The sequence below is a fragment of the Quercus lobata genome, chromosome 8 (assembly GCF_001633185.2).
Source record: "Quercus lobata isolate SW786 chromosome 8, ValleyOak3.0 Primary Assembly, whole genome shotgun sequence".
Lineage (NCBI taxonomy): Eukaryota > Viridiplantae > Streptophyta > Magnoliopsida > Fagales > Fagaceae > Quercus > Quercus lobata.
In genome coordinates this window covers 56,336,105-56,349,876 of record NC_044911.1, presented here as the reverse complement: position 1 = coordinate 56,349,876, position 13,772 = coordinate 56,336,105, and the positions used below count along the sequence as shown (strand labels likewise).

The following is a 13,772-nucleotide window of genomic DNA, read 5'->3' as shown; positions in this document are numbered from 1 at the left end:
ACGAGGACCAACCTGACAATAAGGTGGCACCGTCACTGCACACCTATAAATCTTGGTTCTCTCTCCAAACGTCCAATCTTTGAAAATGTCAAAGTCTTCTATTCCTTGTCTTACCCTCTCGGTCTCTTCTGTAACCTTAGACTGTCTTCCCTATATAAACAACAAACACTCTCTCTGCACACATATACATCCAGCATTAATATAACATACGTATAGAAACTGCAAGCTGCAATCATTAAATCTTTGCTGTGAACAACTTGTAAAGAGTTATCCATATCTTCATCCCTGCAGCAATCTCTTCCATTTATTTATTGTAAACTTTCTTAGAGTTTTGCTTCGATCGAGGGCTAGGGCACTGTGATGGCCGTAGGAGAGTATGAACGTACACTAGAGGAAACGCCAACATGGGCTGTTGCGGTGGTGTGCTTCGTGTTGGTTCTTATTTCTATCTTCGTTGAACATATTATTCATATCATTGGAAAGGTAAGGTTACCTGTTTATCTTAATGTCCCACCAAAAAGTTTTAATAGTTATCTTATATAGTATAGTTTTTAAGGTGGTAGATATATAGCTATTCATGATTTCTAAACATTAATCTTTAAGTTTGCCAGTCGATCGGTTGGCTTAAATAGAGATCTATCTATATATAGCTCACGTTATTCATGCAATGAACTTCAAAATTAAAGTTTGGGGTCAGACCTATATACACAACAATCATTTTTTGTATCAAATCTTCTTGAATTTTGCTCTCTGATGCTTGAGAGAAACAAAGAAGTTGTTTGTGATATGTCCAACCTACTATTTTTGTTGTTCCTATATTGTTTGTATTTTCTTCTTGATGATGACTGAGATTCTTTCATTTCCTTGTAGTGGCTAAAAAACAAACACAAAAGAGCTCTCTATGAAGCCCTTGAAAAGATCAAAGGAGGTACTGACAAACCATAATCATTTATATATTATTACAATTAATACTCAGTTTATCTAATCTCAAACATGTCTTAAAAAAGAAGAAGTTAAGTCTGTCCAAAGCCTAACCCTTTTTTTTCCCTCCAGAGCTTATGATAATGGGATTCATATCCTTGCTCCTAATAGTGCTTCAAACACCCATTACTAATATATGTATACCCAAGAGTGTTGGAGCCACTTGGCACCCTTGTAAAAAGGGTGACAAGAGTAGTAGCGCATACTCAAATTCCCAGAACGAAGGACGGAAACTACTACAAATTTTGGATTTTGATTTCGGTTCACGAAGAATGTTAGCTGCAAAAGTAATTGACAAATGCACAACAAAGGTAAAGCTAACTCAGGAATGATTTCTTTTGTCTCTCTTTTTATTTTTTTGTTTCCAAATATATTGGTATTCTGGCATAGCTACTATAGCTAGTTAATGTAAATGAATTTAGTATTGTGGTACCACCAATGAATAGTCTTTCATTATTGGGATAGAGGACCTAGAGGTTGTTGAAGACTTGGAATGGAACAAATAAATTATGATGAATTGGCTGTAGAAGCTTGACTTCAGCTTTGAAAACTAAAATGGCAAATGGTAATTAATCAATGTAATTTGTGCCTATTTAACAACATAATAAATAAATAAATAATATTTGAACCATAATTTGTAATTTATAACACATCAATCTATAAAATTTGCATAATAAAATTTGTGATATTTCTATTTTCTGTAAAGTTTTTATGTTTGACATTTTGGTAGGGTAAAGTGGCCTTGGTATCTGCATATGGGATTCACGAGCTCCACGTATTCATTTTTGTGTTAGCTGTTGTTCATGTGCTCTACTGCATCACCACCTTGGCTTTGGGCAGAACTAAGGTACTTAATTAATTTACCATACACAATTGCCACACCTCTCTCTCTCTCAATTATCTTATGCACCATATCTGACAGTATGTGAGCCCAGAAGATATCTTATATATAATAATCTCTCTCACAAATGTGTTTATTATATATATATATATATATTCTGTATATGTCAGCATAAGATAATTATTAGTGAACCCCACACAGCATGTGTTTTGATAATTACTTTGAAATTCGAATGATTACTAATTAAATTCTTGTTTGGAATGGATTGCAGATGAGAAAATGGAAGGTTTGGGAGGACGAAACAAAGACACTTGAATACCAATACTATAACGGTATGCCTCACGTACTACTTTCGGACGGGTGAATATAGCTAACCAATCAAGTTTTGTTTCTCATTATTTTATGTGGGAATACACGTAGTAGTTTCAAGGCTACTATACACCACTGCGATGCCTTAGCTAATAAAAACTAAAAACAAACAATTAGTTCGTAGACAAATAAAAGATATCCGGGACCGAGTTTGCCTAAAGTTTAAGTCAAAAATGCATGCACGTTGTCGTTTAAAAATTGTACCCATTTCAAGTAAGTCAAATTAGTTTAAAAATTTACTTTCTCAAAAAAAAAAAAAAATTAGTTAATTTGTCTGTTTATGGACTTGGTCAGAGTTCTCTCTCTCTCTCTCTCTCTCGTCAAACACCAAAAAAATAATTGACAAAAGTGGCTCACAAAGTCATCACATCCTTGTTTTTTAATATAAAATAAAACAACGGATTATTTTATATTTACTTGTCAAAAAGAGAATAGTTGTACAATAATTTTTATAATCTTTTATCTTTTTCCTTTTTTTAATTGATAAGGTGATTTGTTATGAACTTATGGTTGATACTAATAATAATAAAAATGGTATGACTAAAAGATTTATATAAAAGAGATGTTACTCTCATTACAATTTAGCACTTTAACAATCAAGAAAAAAATTATGAAAATTAATGTGTCTAACATTTCTCATGCTGTTTTTAGCTATGATAGCAATATTAATGTTTTATTTATTTTACCTATTTTTGCTGATTGGGTGGCTAGTTAAGCTTCTGTTAATTAGTACATTTATTATATTGCCCGTGCAATGTCAAGTTGAGGTTTGCTGATGCCAATTTAAGTTAAAATAAAATGAAAGGTTTTTTTTTTTTTTTTGATAGTTATGTTAATAAAAATTATGCACTTGATGGGTGTGACATATATACATACAATGATTTATGTGATGCAGATCCAGAGAGGTTTAGGTTTGCAAGGGATACATCATTCGGGCGAAGACATTTGAACTTTTGGAGCAAGTCACCAATTTTGCTTTGGATTGTAAGTTAGGAGTTGAGTTTCCAATTGAAATTACAACATCCTTACCCGATTTATGTGAATTTATTAAGTAGTTAAAAAGATTTTTATTGATTTATTATTTAAACTAATTACTCTGCATGTGCATGATATATTTGCATGGAACCCGGGAGGTGGTCAAATATTTTTTGAAATATATATATATATATATATATTTTTTTTTTTTTTTTTGAGGGAGTTTTTTGAAAAATATTTTGGGGAAGTAAAAAGCCTGAGAATGCAATTAATAAAACAATAATTTCAGAAAGTGCATGGTTTTAAGTACGATTAAGACTTCCAACTACTTTTCTATATACTAAAATTTTGGTGTTTTTTTTTTTTTTTTTTTTTTTTTGTTTTTTGGAAAATTAAAGGCATAATACTTAACTGTGGTACAAATTTTAAAGTTGCTCTTTCTCCTCCTTTCATCAGGTGTGTTTCTTTCGACAATTCCTTACCTCAGTTACCAAGGTCGATTACCTTACACTGAGACATGGATTTATCATGGTAAGTTTTTATATATGGAGTAACAAAATATTCAAGCTTTTATACACTTTAATGAGAAAAGAAAAATTATATCTTGTTTCAGGTGTATATGTCATCTCCTAAGAAAGAGAGATATATATATATATATATATATATATATATAAATTCATGTTTATAACTGGAACTCCAATGATACATAATGTGATTTTCAGGCACATTTGCCACCCGAAAGTGAAACAAAATTCGATTTCCAAAAATATATTAGCAGATCACTTGAAGAGGATTTCATAGTTGTGGTGGGCATCAGGTTGGTGCTCCAACATTTTAGAATTTGATTTCTTTCTTTGATTGATTTTCAATTATCTTAGAATAATCCTAATTCCTAACCTTAATTCTCATGTGCAGTCCAATCGTATGGTTCTTTGCTGTGTTATTCCTAGTGTCCAACACATATGGTAAGCTAAACGCTACTTCTTGGACATTAAACTATTGACAAATTTGGGCAGAATTCTCAATTTAGAATATGGGCCTAGTCTAATTTGAACTTGAAGCACAGTGTATGACTTTCGTTTTTTACTAGAATACAGCCAGGGCCCATTATTTTGTGTCAATTCTCATTTCTGAAACCAAATTTGGTATGGATTGTCTTAGTAATTATTGACTAATAAATGTTTCTTTCTATATTTGGACAGGATTGAATTCTTATTTATGGCTACCATTTCTCCCATTAATTGTAAGCAACCAGGAAAAAAAAAAAAAAAAAAAAAAAAAAAAAACCTTGAACTCATTCTAATTTTGGGTTGTTGCATAATAAATGGAAGATAATGTGTTTTTTTTTTTTTTTTTTGTGAATTTTATAGGTAATACTCTTGGTGGGGACAAAGCTACTAGTCATAATTACAAAAATGGGGCTAAGCATTCAGGATAGAGGTGCTGTGGTTAGGGGTGCACCTGTGGTGCAGCTAGGTGATGACCTCTTCTGGTTTGGACGCCCCAAGTTCATCCTCTTTCTCATTCACTTGGTTCTTTTTCAGGTATCTTTCACTTACATCAAGAAAATTACTAGTATGTCAATCTATATATGAGGATTCTAACATTAACCTCTTTTGCTTTTGGCCTCTCTATGTGATGACTTTTAATGGCAGAATGCATTTCAATTGGCCTTCTTTGCTTGGAGTACGGTAAGCATTTCATTTCTGCTCAACTATTTTATCATTTATAAAGTACTTAATGATGTCTGCACTGCTATAGAAGTCCTTTGTGACATTTTCATTGCTAAAAATCATATGTCTGGTGCTTAAATGATGACAATATTAATTAACTTTTTTTTTTTGATGAATTGAACTGTAACAATAACAACAATCATAGCCTTAGGGATCCTTATTCTATTCTATCTGAAATCATGCTCTTTGAGTCATGAGCTAACTATACAAATAAAAATTAACAAGGCAACTTGATCATACCTGCTGTATTTAGCATGTTTAATTCTTAATTAATATGTCACTTTGTTTCTTGTCTAACGTGGGGCAACATGATTCTGTTCTTTTAATCCATTTTTAGGATATAGAATATTGCTACAAGAGAACCATATGCTGAGAGCATTTTCTAACTTTCCTATTATATGTTTTCACCTCTTTCAGTATGAGTTTGGCTTAAGGAATTGCTTCCATAGGCGCACTGCAGATCTCGTCGTCAGAATCTCAATGGGGTGAGTTTCATCACAAATACCCATGTATAGAATTCTGTATGCTGGTGTGTTTGTTCAGATTTATATAGATGATTAAGGACTAGTGATTATTGATTATCATTAAATTTAAGAATTGTTAATCTTAACAACACTGGCATTTTCTTCAGGGTCGTCATACAATTTCTATGCAGTTATGTGACTTTGCCTCTCTATGCTTTGGTGACTCAGGTGAGAAATGATAGCATATCTTTTTCTAACTTCTTGATATATATAGTACTATTACACCTATAGGTCTTGTAGCTTGAAAAAGGTACAGAACTAAGAATAAATTTAGTGTACTCTAAACTATGATACCATAGTAAAAGAGGACCATTGTGAATTGGTGATGATTACCATCAATTTATAACCAATTGTTTTTTTGGGACTGATTTTACAGATGGGATCTACCATGAAACCCACCATTTTTAATGATAAAGTGGCAACAGCATTGAAAAATTGGCATCGCACAGCCAAAAAGAACATTAAGCATAGCCATCATTCTGAGAGTACTACACCCCTTTCAAGTAGGCCAGCAACTCCAACACATGGCATGTCCCCGTTACACCTCTTGCACAACTATCACCATAGCAGCCTTGATAGCACGCATGCATCTCCAACAAGGTTTAATGTCGAAAATGATCATTCGGACATAGAAGATGTGCCATCCCCAAGTAACATAGTCCTGGAGCTCGAGTCAATTCAAGATCCTAGCTCAATGCAATTGCCTCCAGCTCCAGGACCCATTCGTACTCAACATGAAATCAACATTGGTTCGTCGGATTTCTCCTTTAGCAAATGAATAAGCAAATGGAGATTGGATCATAGGAGACTGTTACATACTTATACCACAGTGTACATTTTTTGTACATGACAGATGGTTGGCACTTGTGCACCAATAGTGGCAAGGATGATTCAAGCATTTGTAATTAGGATTGACAGTTTTTTTCTTTTTCGAGGGCTTGAGGCATCGTGAATAATACTTTTCTTTTTACAAGTGAAAAAAAAAAAAAAAAAAAAGAGAGAGAGAGAGAAGATTTTTTTTTTTTTTTTTTTGTTTATTTGCCATAAATTATATATTTTTTTTCTTTTCTCAAGATAAAACAGAAAATTTTTAGTGTGAGTGTGCAAATGTGTGAGTACATATTAGTTTGATGGTGATCCTTTATTAGTTGTACATGAACAGCAATGAAACAAGTATTGTAGCCTCCATATCAGGCCTCTTTGAATAATCTGCCATTGCCAAGATCCATGTAACTAGCAGGGCAGTTCTACACAAGTTCTTTTTTTGCCTGCCCAATAATACATATCAGTGTGTTTTGGCCTGCAATAGTTTTCTTTTTTTGATGAATGAGCAGAAACTTTATTAACCTTAACAATCTATACTACAAGCAGTAAATAGGAATAGCTGCAAAAACTGCAGGAGCACAGCCACATACTAGCAAAAATACAAGCCAACAGAAAGACTAAAACCAAGACCAGCATCTAACTAAACCTGTTCCACCTACACTTTGAACACTGAACAAGGAATGCCCCACAAGTAACAGAGAATTTTGATCTGTAAAGGAGTATTTAAAGTTCCTGAATTAACCAATCCTAGCCTTCACATCCCATTTGATAGCATGATTAATGCTTTCCCCAGTCTTGATGACCCCATTGAAAATTCTTGTATTTCTTTAGAGCCAAATATCATATATTGCAGCAGCCGCAACTTTTGCAGATTACAGATTTTAGATTCCCTTTCCTTTCAAGTCCTTAACACTCCATTGAAGGAGTTCAGGCCTGGTCTGCCTTCTTAATTAACCGAGTTAGGCGTAACCACGTAAGCTTTCAACCTGGAGCCATAATTCTCTTGTTCAATGGGCATTCAAAGAACAAGTGATCTTTGTATTTTATACAATCCCTACAAAAAAGGCACAAAAATAGTCCCCTTAGTAACCCCATTTTAATAGTTTATTCTGACGAGTCCTGCAATTTTTGAAAGACAACCAGCAAATAAAGCATCATATCTTGTTGGCAACCTGGCATCCAACAAAATATGATCATATGAATTTGGATTAGATTCACATATATTTATAATATTAATCGCTGTTTACTTTTTTTTGGCACAATTTTAATGGTTGTTATCCTAGAACATATAGGTTTTTTTTTTTTTTGGCTCAAAAAAGCTCTAAAACAACAATAAAAGAAATGTTATGAGCTACATGGTTACAATCTCTGGAAATGGAGACATAATGAATAAAAATCCCAGAAAAAATTATTTTACTGCATAGAATAAATTGAAAATTAGACATCTTGGCCATATGGCCCATATCATTTAATAAACTGCAAAATAAACGAACTTTTGTAGATGTATAGACAATTAGACATAAAATCTCTGGCTACACTAAAAAAAACTAGAGTTCATTCACTTCATTGTATCTCATAATTGCAAACAGGATTTCAATCATAATCAATTAATTTCATTTCTATAAAGTGGATTCCACAGACCCCATCAATTATTTAACTCTTATATTATTGTAGGGGGACAATTCTAACTACTAAGATGTCAAATTTGATTATTGGAATCAAAGCTGACATTTTTGGCAATATAAACCAGCTCACTTCTAACTTCTCATATTGAAATCCTAATCCCCTTCCATGAAAAGCTTATATTGATTTTTCTGGCCAATAAAAAAAAAAAATTCATACATGATGCAATGCAACTACTTCAAAATTATGGTTTTTTTTTTTTTTTTTTTTTTTGAGGGGGTCTTCAAAATTATGGCTAATTTTTCAAACTATACAAACAAATGAACTCATAATCCATTACTTTATTACTATATATATTTATGTGTTTTTTTTTTTTCCTTTTTGATTTAGACTTGTGTGAGTGTGTGAGCTATGGATATGGAGTCTGACTCTGATGGCAATTAGCTGGGTGCCCTTTCCTTAAAAGACAAAACAATCAAACAATGACATCAAGACAGAAATTAGCACAAACATGATTCTCAGATTAAATTTTTAAAAAAAAAAAAAAAAAAAGCATAAACGTCTTTACAAGTTTCCCTTCCAAACATATTATAGTTTAGATCAATATCATTTATCTTATCATTATCATTAATTTAATGATCTTCAAAACCCACCTCAGGAAAGTTAGCTTTAAAGAAGCTAACTCTAAATTTTGTACAATTTTTTAATAAGCTGTTGAGTCATCAAATCATTACTATTCCTATTTTTTTTAAAAAAAAAAACTGTTTATATGTCAATACTGTTCCTGATTACATTAATCTTTATATTGAAAAAAGTATTAATCTTTAAGCATATTATTATTTCATAGATGGGTAGGATTAGCAATTTACATCCACAACAGATATCGTGGTTGTATTATAATCATGCTTAACTATAATAATTTTAAAGAATTTTAACTTATGTTATATGTTCATGATAATTGTTTTTTATCATCCCATCAAAACACTAATTCGATTTTGCTGTAGGCAAAGGTCGAGCTCCAAATATCTTTTTTTAATTATTGGATGACAAGAAAATGCCTATCTAAAATAATATAAATATATATACTTAAAAAAAATAATAAAAAAAAAAGGAAGAATATTCGTAACAGATTAAACTACCATTCACAATCACTAAAATAAAGCGAAGCCAAAGTGGCACTGCCAAACTGCCAATTTCCCAAACAAACATTTCAAAATTGATTTCATTTCCCACTATTCATAATTCACCGCTATTCATCAGACTACCAACTTCGTTGATTGATTGATTGATCGATTAAATCACAACCGTTGAATCGGTTTTTTTCATTTCTGATAGGCTCTCTCTCTGTCACAGTCTCACTATCTCGATCTTGATCGTAGAGTCATGGAGGTCCGGCCCAATCCGACGGAGGACAACGCGTCGATCCCGCAGCCGCATCATCGCCATGCAGCGGCGGCTCCACTTAAACAGGCCACCAATTCGCCTATACCCGTCGACACATCTTCTGTTTCTCAAAGGTCTATTCTCTTTTTCCTCAAATTTCTGTTTGTTTCCAGAGAAAACAATAACAAGAAAGAAAGAAAGAAGTTTTTTTTTTTTTCTTTTTCCTTGTGATTGGTTGCCGAGAAAATTTGAAGAAGGAAAGAAAAAAGAAATATAGACTTCAGAATCTTTAGGCTTTACACGGATTTCATGTTGGTTTAATTAGTTTTATTTTTTTGCAGGCTTCAAAAGGAATTGATGTCTCTCATGGTATGTTTTTGCTTCGATATCTTCCTTATCGATTCGTGCTGATTTTCTTAAAACCGCATATTTTGTTTGATTAATCTTTGTCTGTCATAGGCTAATGAAGTAGTGAAATTGATTAGGGAATTGCTTTCAGTTTTTGAATTCTCTTGGATGATGATTTTTTTTTTAAATGAAAATTTGTTTATGCTGATTAGAATCTTATGGAAGGTTGAATAGGAAATGGATAAAGATTTTTTTTTTTTTTAGTGAAAACTTGTTTGTGCTGATTAGAATCTTATGGAAGGTTGAATAGGAAATAGATAAAGATTTGTTTTTTTTTTTTTTTTTATTTCATGAAAATTTGTTTATACTGATAAAAATCTTATGGAAGGTTGAATAGGAAATGAATAAAGATTTTTTTCTTTTAATGAATATTTGTTTATGCTGATCAGAATCTTATGGAAGGTCGAATAGGAAATGGATAAATATATATATATATATATATATATATTTTTTTTTTAATAATGAAAATTTGTTTATTCTGATTAGAATCTTATGGAAAGTTGAATAGGAAATGGATTCTAAGTTTGTGGAATTTAATGTAAAAGTCTTTAGATAACAAATGGGTTATTATGTCATTTACAATAGAGTGAATCATTAATTATGTCATTTAAGCGGTTTCTGACAAGGGTTGTGGATTATTAATTTTCAATCTTACCTATGGAGCTTTGAGTGTGTTTCTTTGTTTCTTGTTGGTTGTGGTCATTAGATAAGAATTGCTTTTCCTTGATTCTCCGTAAAAGTCTTAAAGTCATTTTTCTCCTTTTTATTTTTTGCTGGTGTTGTGTATTCACTAATTCTAATAGAGAGAGAGAAGTTTGTTTCTGCAGATGAGTGGAGGGGATTTAGGAGTATCAGCTTTTCCTGAGGGCGAGAGCATTTTTACATGGATTGGTACGATTGAGGGTGGAAAAGGAACTATGTATGAGGGTTTATCTTACAAACTCTCATTACGTTTTCCCATGGACTACCCTTTTAAACCACCCCAAATCAAGTTCGAGACGATGTGCTTCCATCCGAATGTTGATCAGTTTGGCAACATTTGTCTTGACATACTTCAGGTATCAATTAAAGTTGGTAGATTAACTTTCTTTTAGCAAACTTTGTAATACTGGACTTAAAGAGAGATGAAATGGGAGATTGGGAGAATATTCAATGGTTAATGTTGATGTTCTAAAATGATGAAATTTGAATAAGTTGATTAAGAATATTCAATTATGTTTGCCAACGAGCTATGGCTCAACTAACACCTTCCTCTCCCAAATAATGGAATGGAGAGTAAGGTTGTGGGTTCAAGACTTCCACTGGGTGCATATTTAACTTACGAATAAAAAAGAATAACTAATTATGTTTGAATTTTTTGTTGGTGAGGGTGAACACTCAGGCATAGCATAGATCACTTGTCCTTATAGTCTTATACAAAAGAAAAGATCTAGTAATAGATCACTTGAATGATTTTACAGGATAGTTTTTTTGTCATGGATTTTGGGTCAGAAAATTAAGTTAGAATAGTCAAGATTTTAGATGGTTACAAGTTTTATCAGGCACTGGAAATTTAGGTGAAAAGAAAAAGACTCAATGTGGGTGATAAGTTAAAGTTCAAGTAGTTGAAACCTGAGCAATATTTTTTGATTATATTGAGTTCTACTTGCTCTGACGTGAAATTATTTCATTATGATTGTAGAACAATTCTTTTGTCCATTCAGAGTCTATCCAAAAAAAAAAGTAGAACTGATGTAATTCTCTTCTTATGTTGCTTCAGGACAAATGGTCTTCAGCTTATGATTGTAGAACAATTCTTTTGTCCATTCAGAGTCTATTGGGAGGTCTGGTTGCTATAACCTACATATTTAAGTTTTCTTTGTCGCTTTTTTTCAGTGCCTAACAGTTCTCATATGCAGAGCCTAACCCAGAGAGTCCTCTCAACAGCTATGCTGCAGCTTTATGGTGCAATAAGGAAGGTTAGATAATGGATACACATATTTTCATTTCCGCCAATTTATGTTTTTTTTCTTCTTCTACATTTTTGAGCTTTGAGATTAGGTTATTGTTGGTGGTTATGAATGTCCCAAAAACCCCAACCTCCAGTTAACGAATTTATAAGGTCTGTTTGGATACCACTTATTGCTGAAAACTGAAAATTTATTACTGAAAACACTGTAACAAAATAATTTTTAAATGTGTAAATAGTGCTGTGGGACCCAATTTTAAAGCAAAATTTGCGTTTTTCTGTACTTGCGGGTCTTATGAATAGTGCATGGGACCCAGGGAAAAAATGTCAAACGCAGACATGGGTTGTTTTCAGTGCAATCCAAACTCAGCTATAGTGTATCAGTATTAAACACCATGCGATTGTTACTGCTCTCAAACTACCATATCTGGCTTTGAATGTAGGCATAGTATTTCCCATATATTATCACACAATGTCACTGAAATACCACTGTTTGTTGTATTTAAAATATTGGAATTTTTTATTATCCATTTGAGCAATATCTTATCTGTGAATTGTGGAATGATTTTGGCAGATTACCAAAAAATGGTCCACAAACAGTATTTTGCTGGGGAAGCATTTGAAAGCTGATTGATAGACTTCTGTCACCACAGAAAACAAAGTTGGATGTTGTTCCCATATAATATCTGTAAAGTTGGGAAAAAGTAGATTCGGCTTTAAAGTTCAAAGTATAGTTTTGTTCTCAATTTCTCGTGGTCTGTCATGAATGAAACATTGAATTGTTGATATAGTAGTTTGTTTCACATTGTCAATTTGGTGATGCTTGAGAAACCGGAAGAGATTGAGACCTTTTTCTCTAACTGAAGGAGTTGATTTGTATTATGAAGTTGCAAAAAATAAGTTCACAAGAAGTTGTAAATTTGTTGATATCAATTGAACGTGACAATATTGATGTAGAGCTATGTTACATGGTGATTAATGAATTTGGATGCCTCCCATCAGATATGTTTGATTCTGATGTCATATTCATTATAGTGTACTGTGTTATCCTTTTCATAGAGGGACTGCTTTTTGTGTTTCTCTACTGCACTCATTGGTCTGAAGGAAGTAAGTGGTACACGGTACACCCACTAAAGAGTAAAGAGTAAATAATACATGTTTTGTCGCAAAATAATTAATATATTTTTTGGGGGGAGAAAAGATAGAAAAATAATCAATTATTGAATACCTGGTAATTGGGTGTTCTTTTTTTTGTTTTTTGTTTTTTGTTTTTTGTTTTTTTTTTTTTTTTTGATAGGATAATTGGGTGGTCATTGATTGAGCACTTTGACCCCAATTGGATGGAGATAATGTTTGAATTGGAGTTCTATTTTATTATCTTTTTAAGATATAGTATATTTTTTAAATAAAAAATAATAAGTGATACAAGAGAATTTGTATCTATAGCTTTCTGAAGATTGATATCAAATTAGAATTGAAATTTATCGACACATTTATATTTATATAATATCTAAAAGTTAAAGTATAAACATATAATAGATGATGTGATATGGATTAAGGATTCTCCACCTCCCGCTTTGGAGGCTCTGTTTTTTAACTTTGCTCAGTTACAACTATAAATGGATATTATGTCCTGTCTAAAAAAAAAATTTTGAAGCCTATTACTTATTATTGCTATGCCCATCTAATTCAGTCCACTTCAGTCTATTCGGTCTAATTAGGTTGCTTCAGTCCATTTCGGTCCAGCTCAGTCAATTTGGCCCACTTCAGTCTATTTTGGTCTAATTGGTCCCTTTCGGTCTAGTTTGATCTACTTCAGTCCAATGGGTCAGCTCGGTCCATTCAACCCACTTCGGTCTATTTTGACCCAATTGGTCCCCTGAGGTCCAGTTTGCTCCATTTCAGTCCACTTCAGTCTTATTCAGTCCAATGGGACCACCTCGGTCCTGCTTGGTCCATGAGGCAGACTTCTGTCTATTTTGGTCCAATCGATCCCCTTAGGTCCAGTTTGCTTCACTTCTGCCCAGCTCGGTCCATTCAACCCACTTTGGTCTATTTTGGTCTAATCGGTCCCCTTCCGTCCATTTTGCCCCACTTAGGTCCATTCGATCTGCTTTGGTCCATGCAGTCTAATTGGTCTACTTCGGTCCACTTCTGTTATT

The 13,772-nt window shown here is 32.8% G+C and overlaps 2 protein-coding genes across 2 annotated transcripts; both read left to right on the top strand.

The window, feature by feature from the left end:
* The first annotated feature begins 201 nt into the window (after positions 1-201).
* On the top strand, positions 202-6,631 carry LOC115955964 (MLO-like protein 6). The gene is made up of 15 exons (XM_031074391.1): positions 202-483; positions 871-928; positions 1,054-1,292; positions 1,712-1,828; positions 2,094-2,154; positions 3,087-3,175; positions 3,623-3,697; positions 3,889-3,983; positions 4,082-4,131; positions 4,369-4,409; positions 4,537-4,710; positions 4,822-4,857; positions 5,317-5,384; positions 5,531-5,591; positions 5,800-6,631. Exons 1-15 carry the CDS (start codon positions 361-363, stop codon positions 6,199-6,201), a joined length of 1,689 nt encoding a protein of 562 aa, XP_030930251.1. The 5' UTR covers positions 202-360; the 3' UTR covers positions 6,202-6,631.
* Positions 6,632-9,012: 2,381 nt separating this feature from the next.
* Positions 9,013-12,630, top strand: LOC115955965 (probable ubiquitin-conjugating enzyme E2 C). The gene is made up of 6 exons (XM_031074392.1): positions 9,013-9,388; positions 9,596-9,623; positions 10,490-10,720; positions 11,422-11,485; positions 11,561-11,620; positions 12,185-12,630. The coding sequence occupies exons 1-6, from the start codon at positions 9,255-9,257 to the stop codon at positions 12,238-12,240; spliced, it is 573 nt and encodes a 190-aa protein (XP_030930252.1). The 5' UTR covers positions 9,013-9,254; the 3' UTR covers positions 12,241-12,630.
* Positions 12,631-13,772: the final 1,142 nt, after the last annotated feature.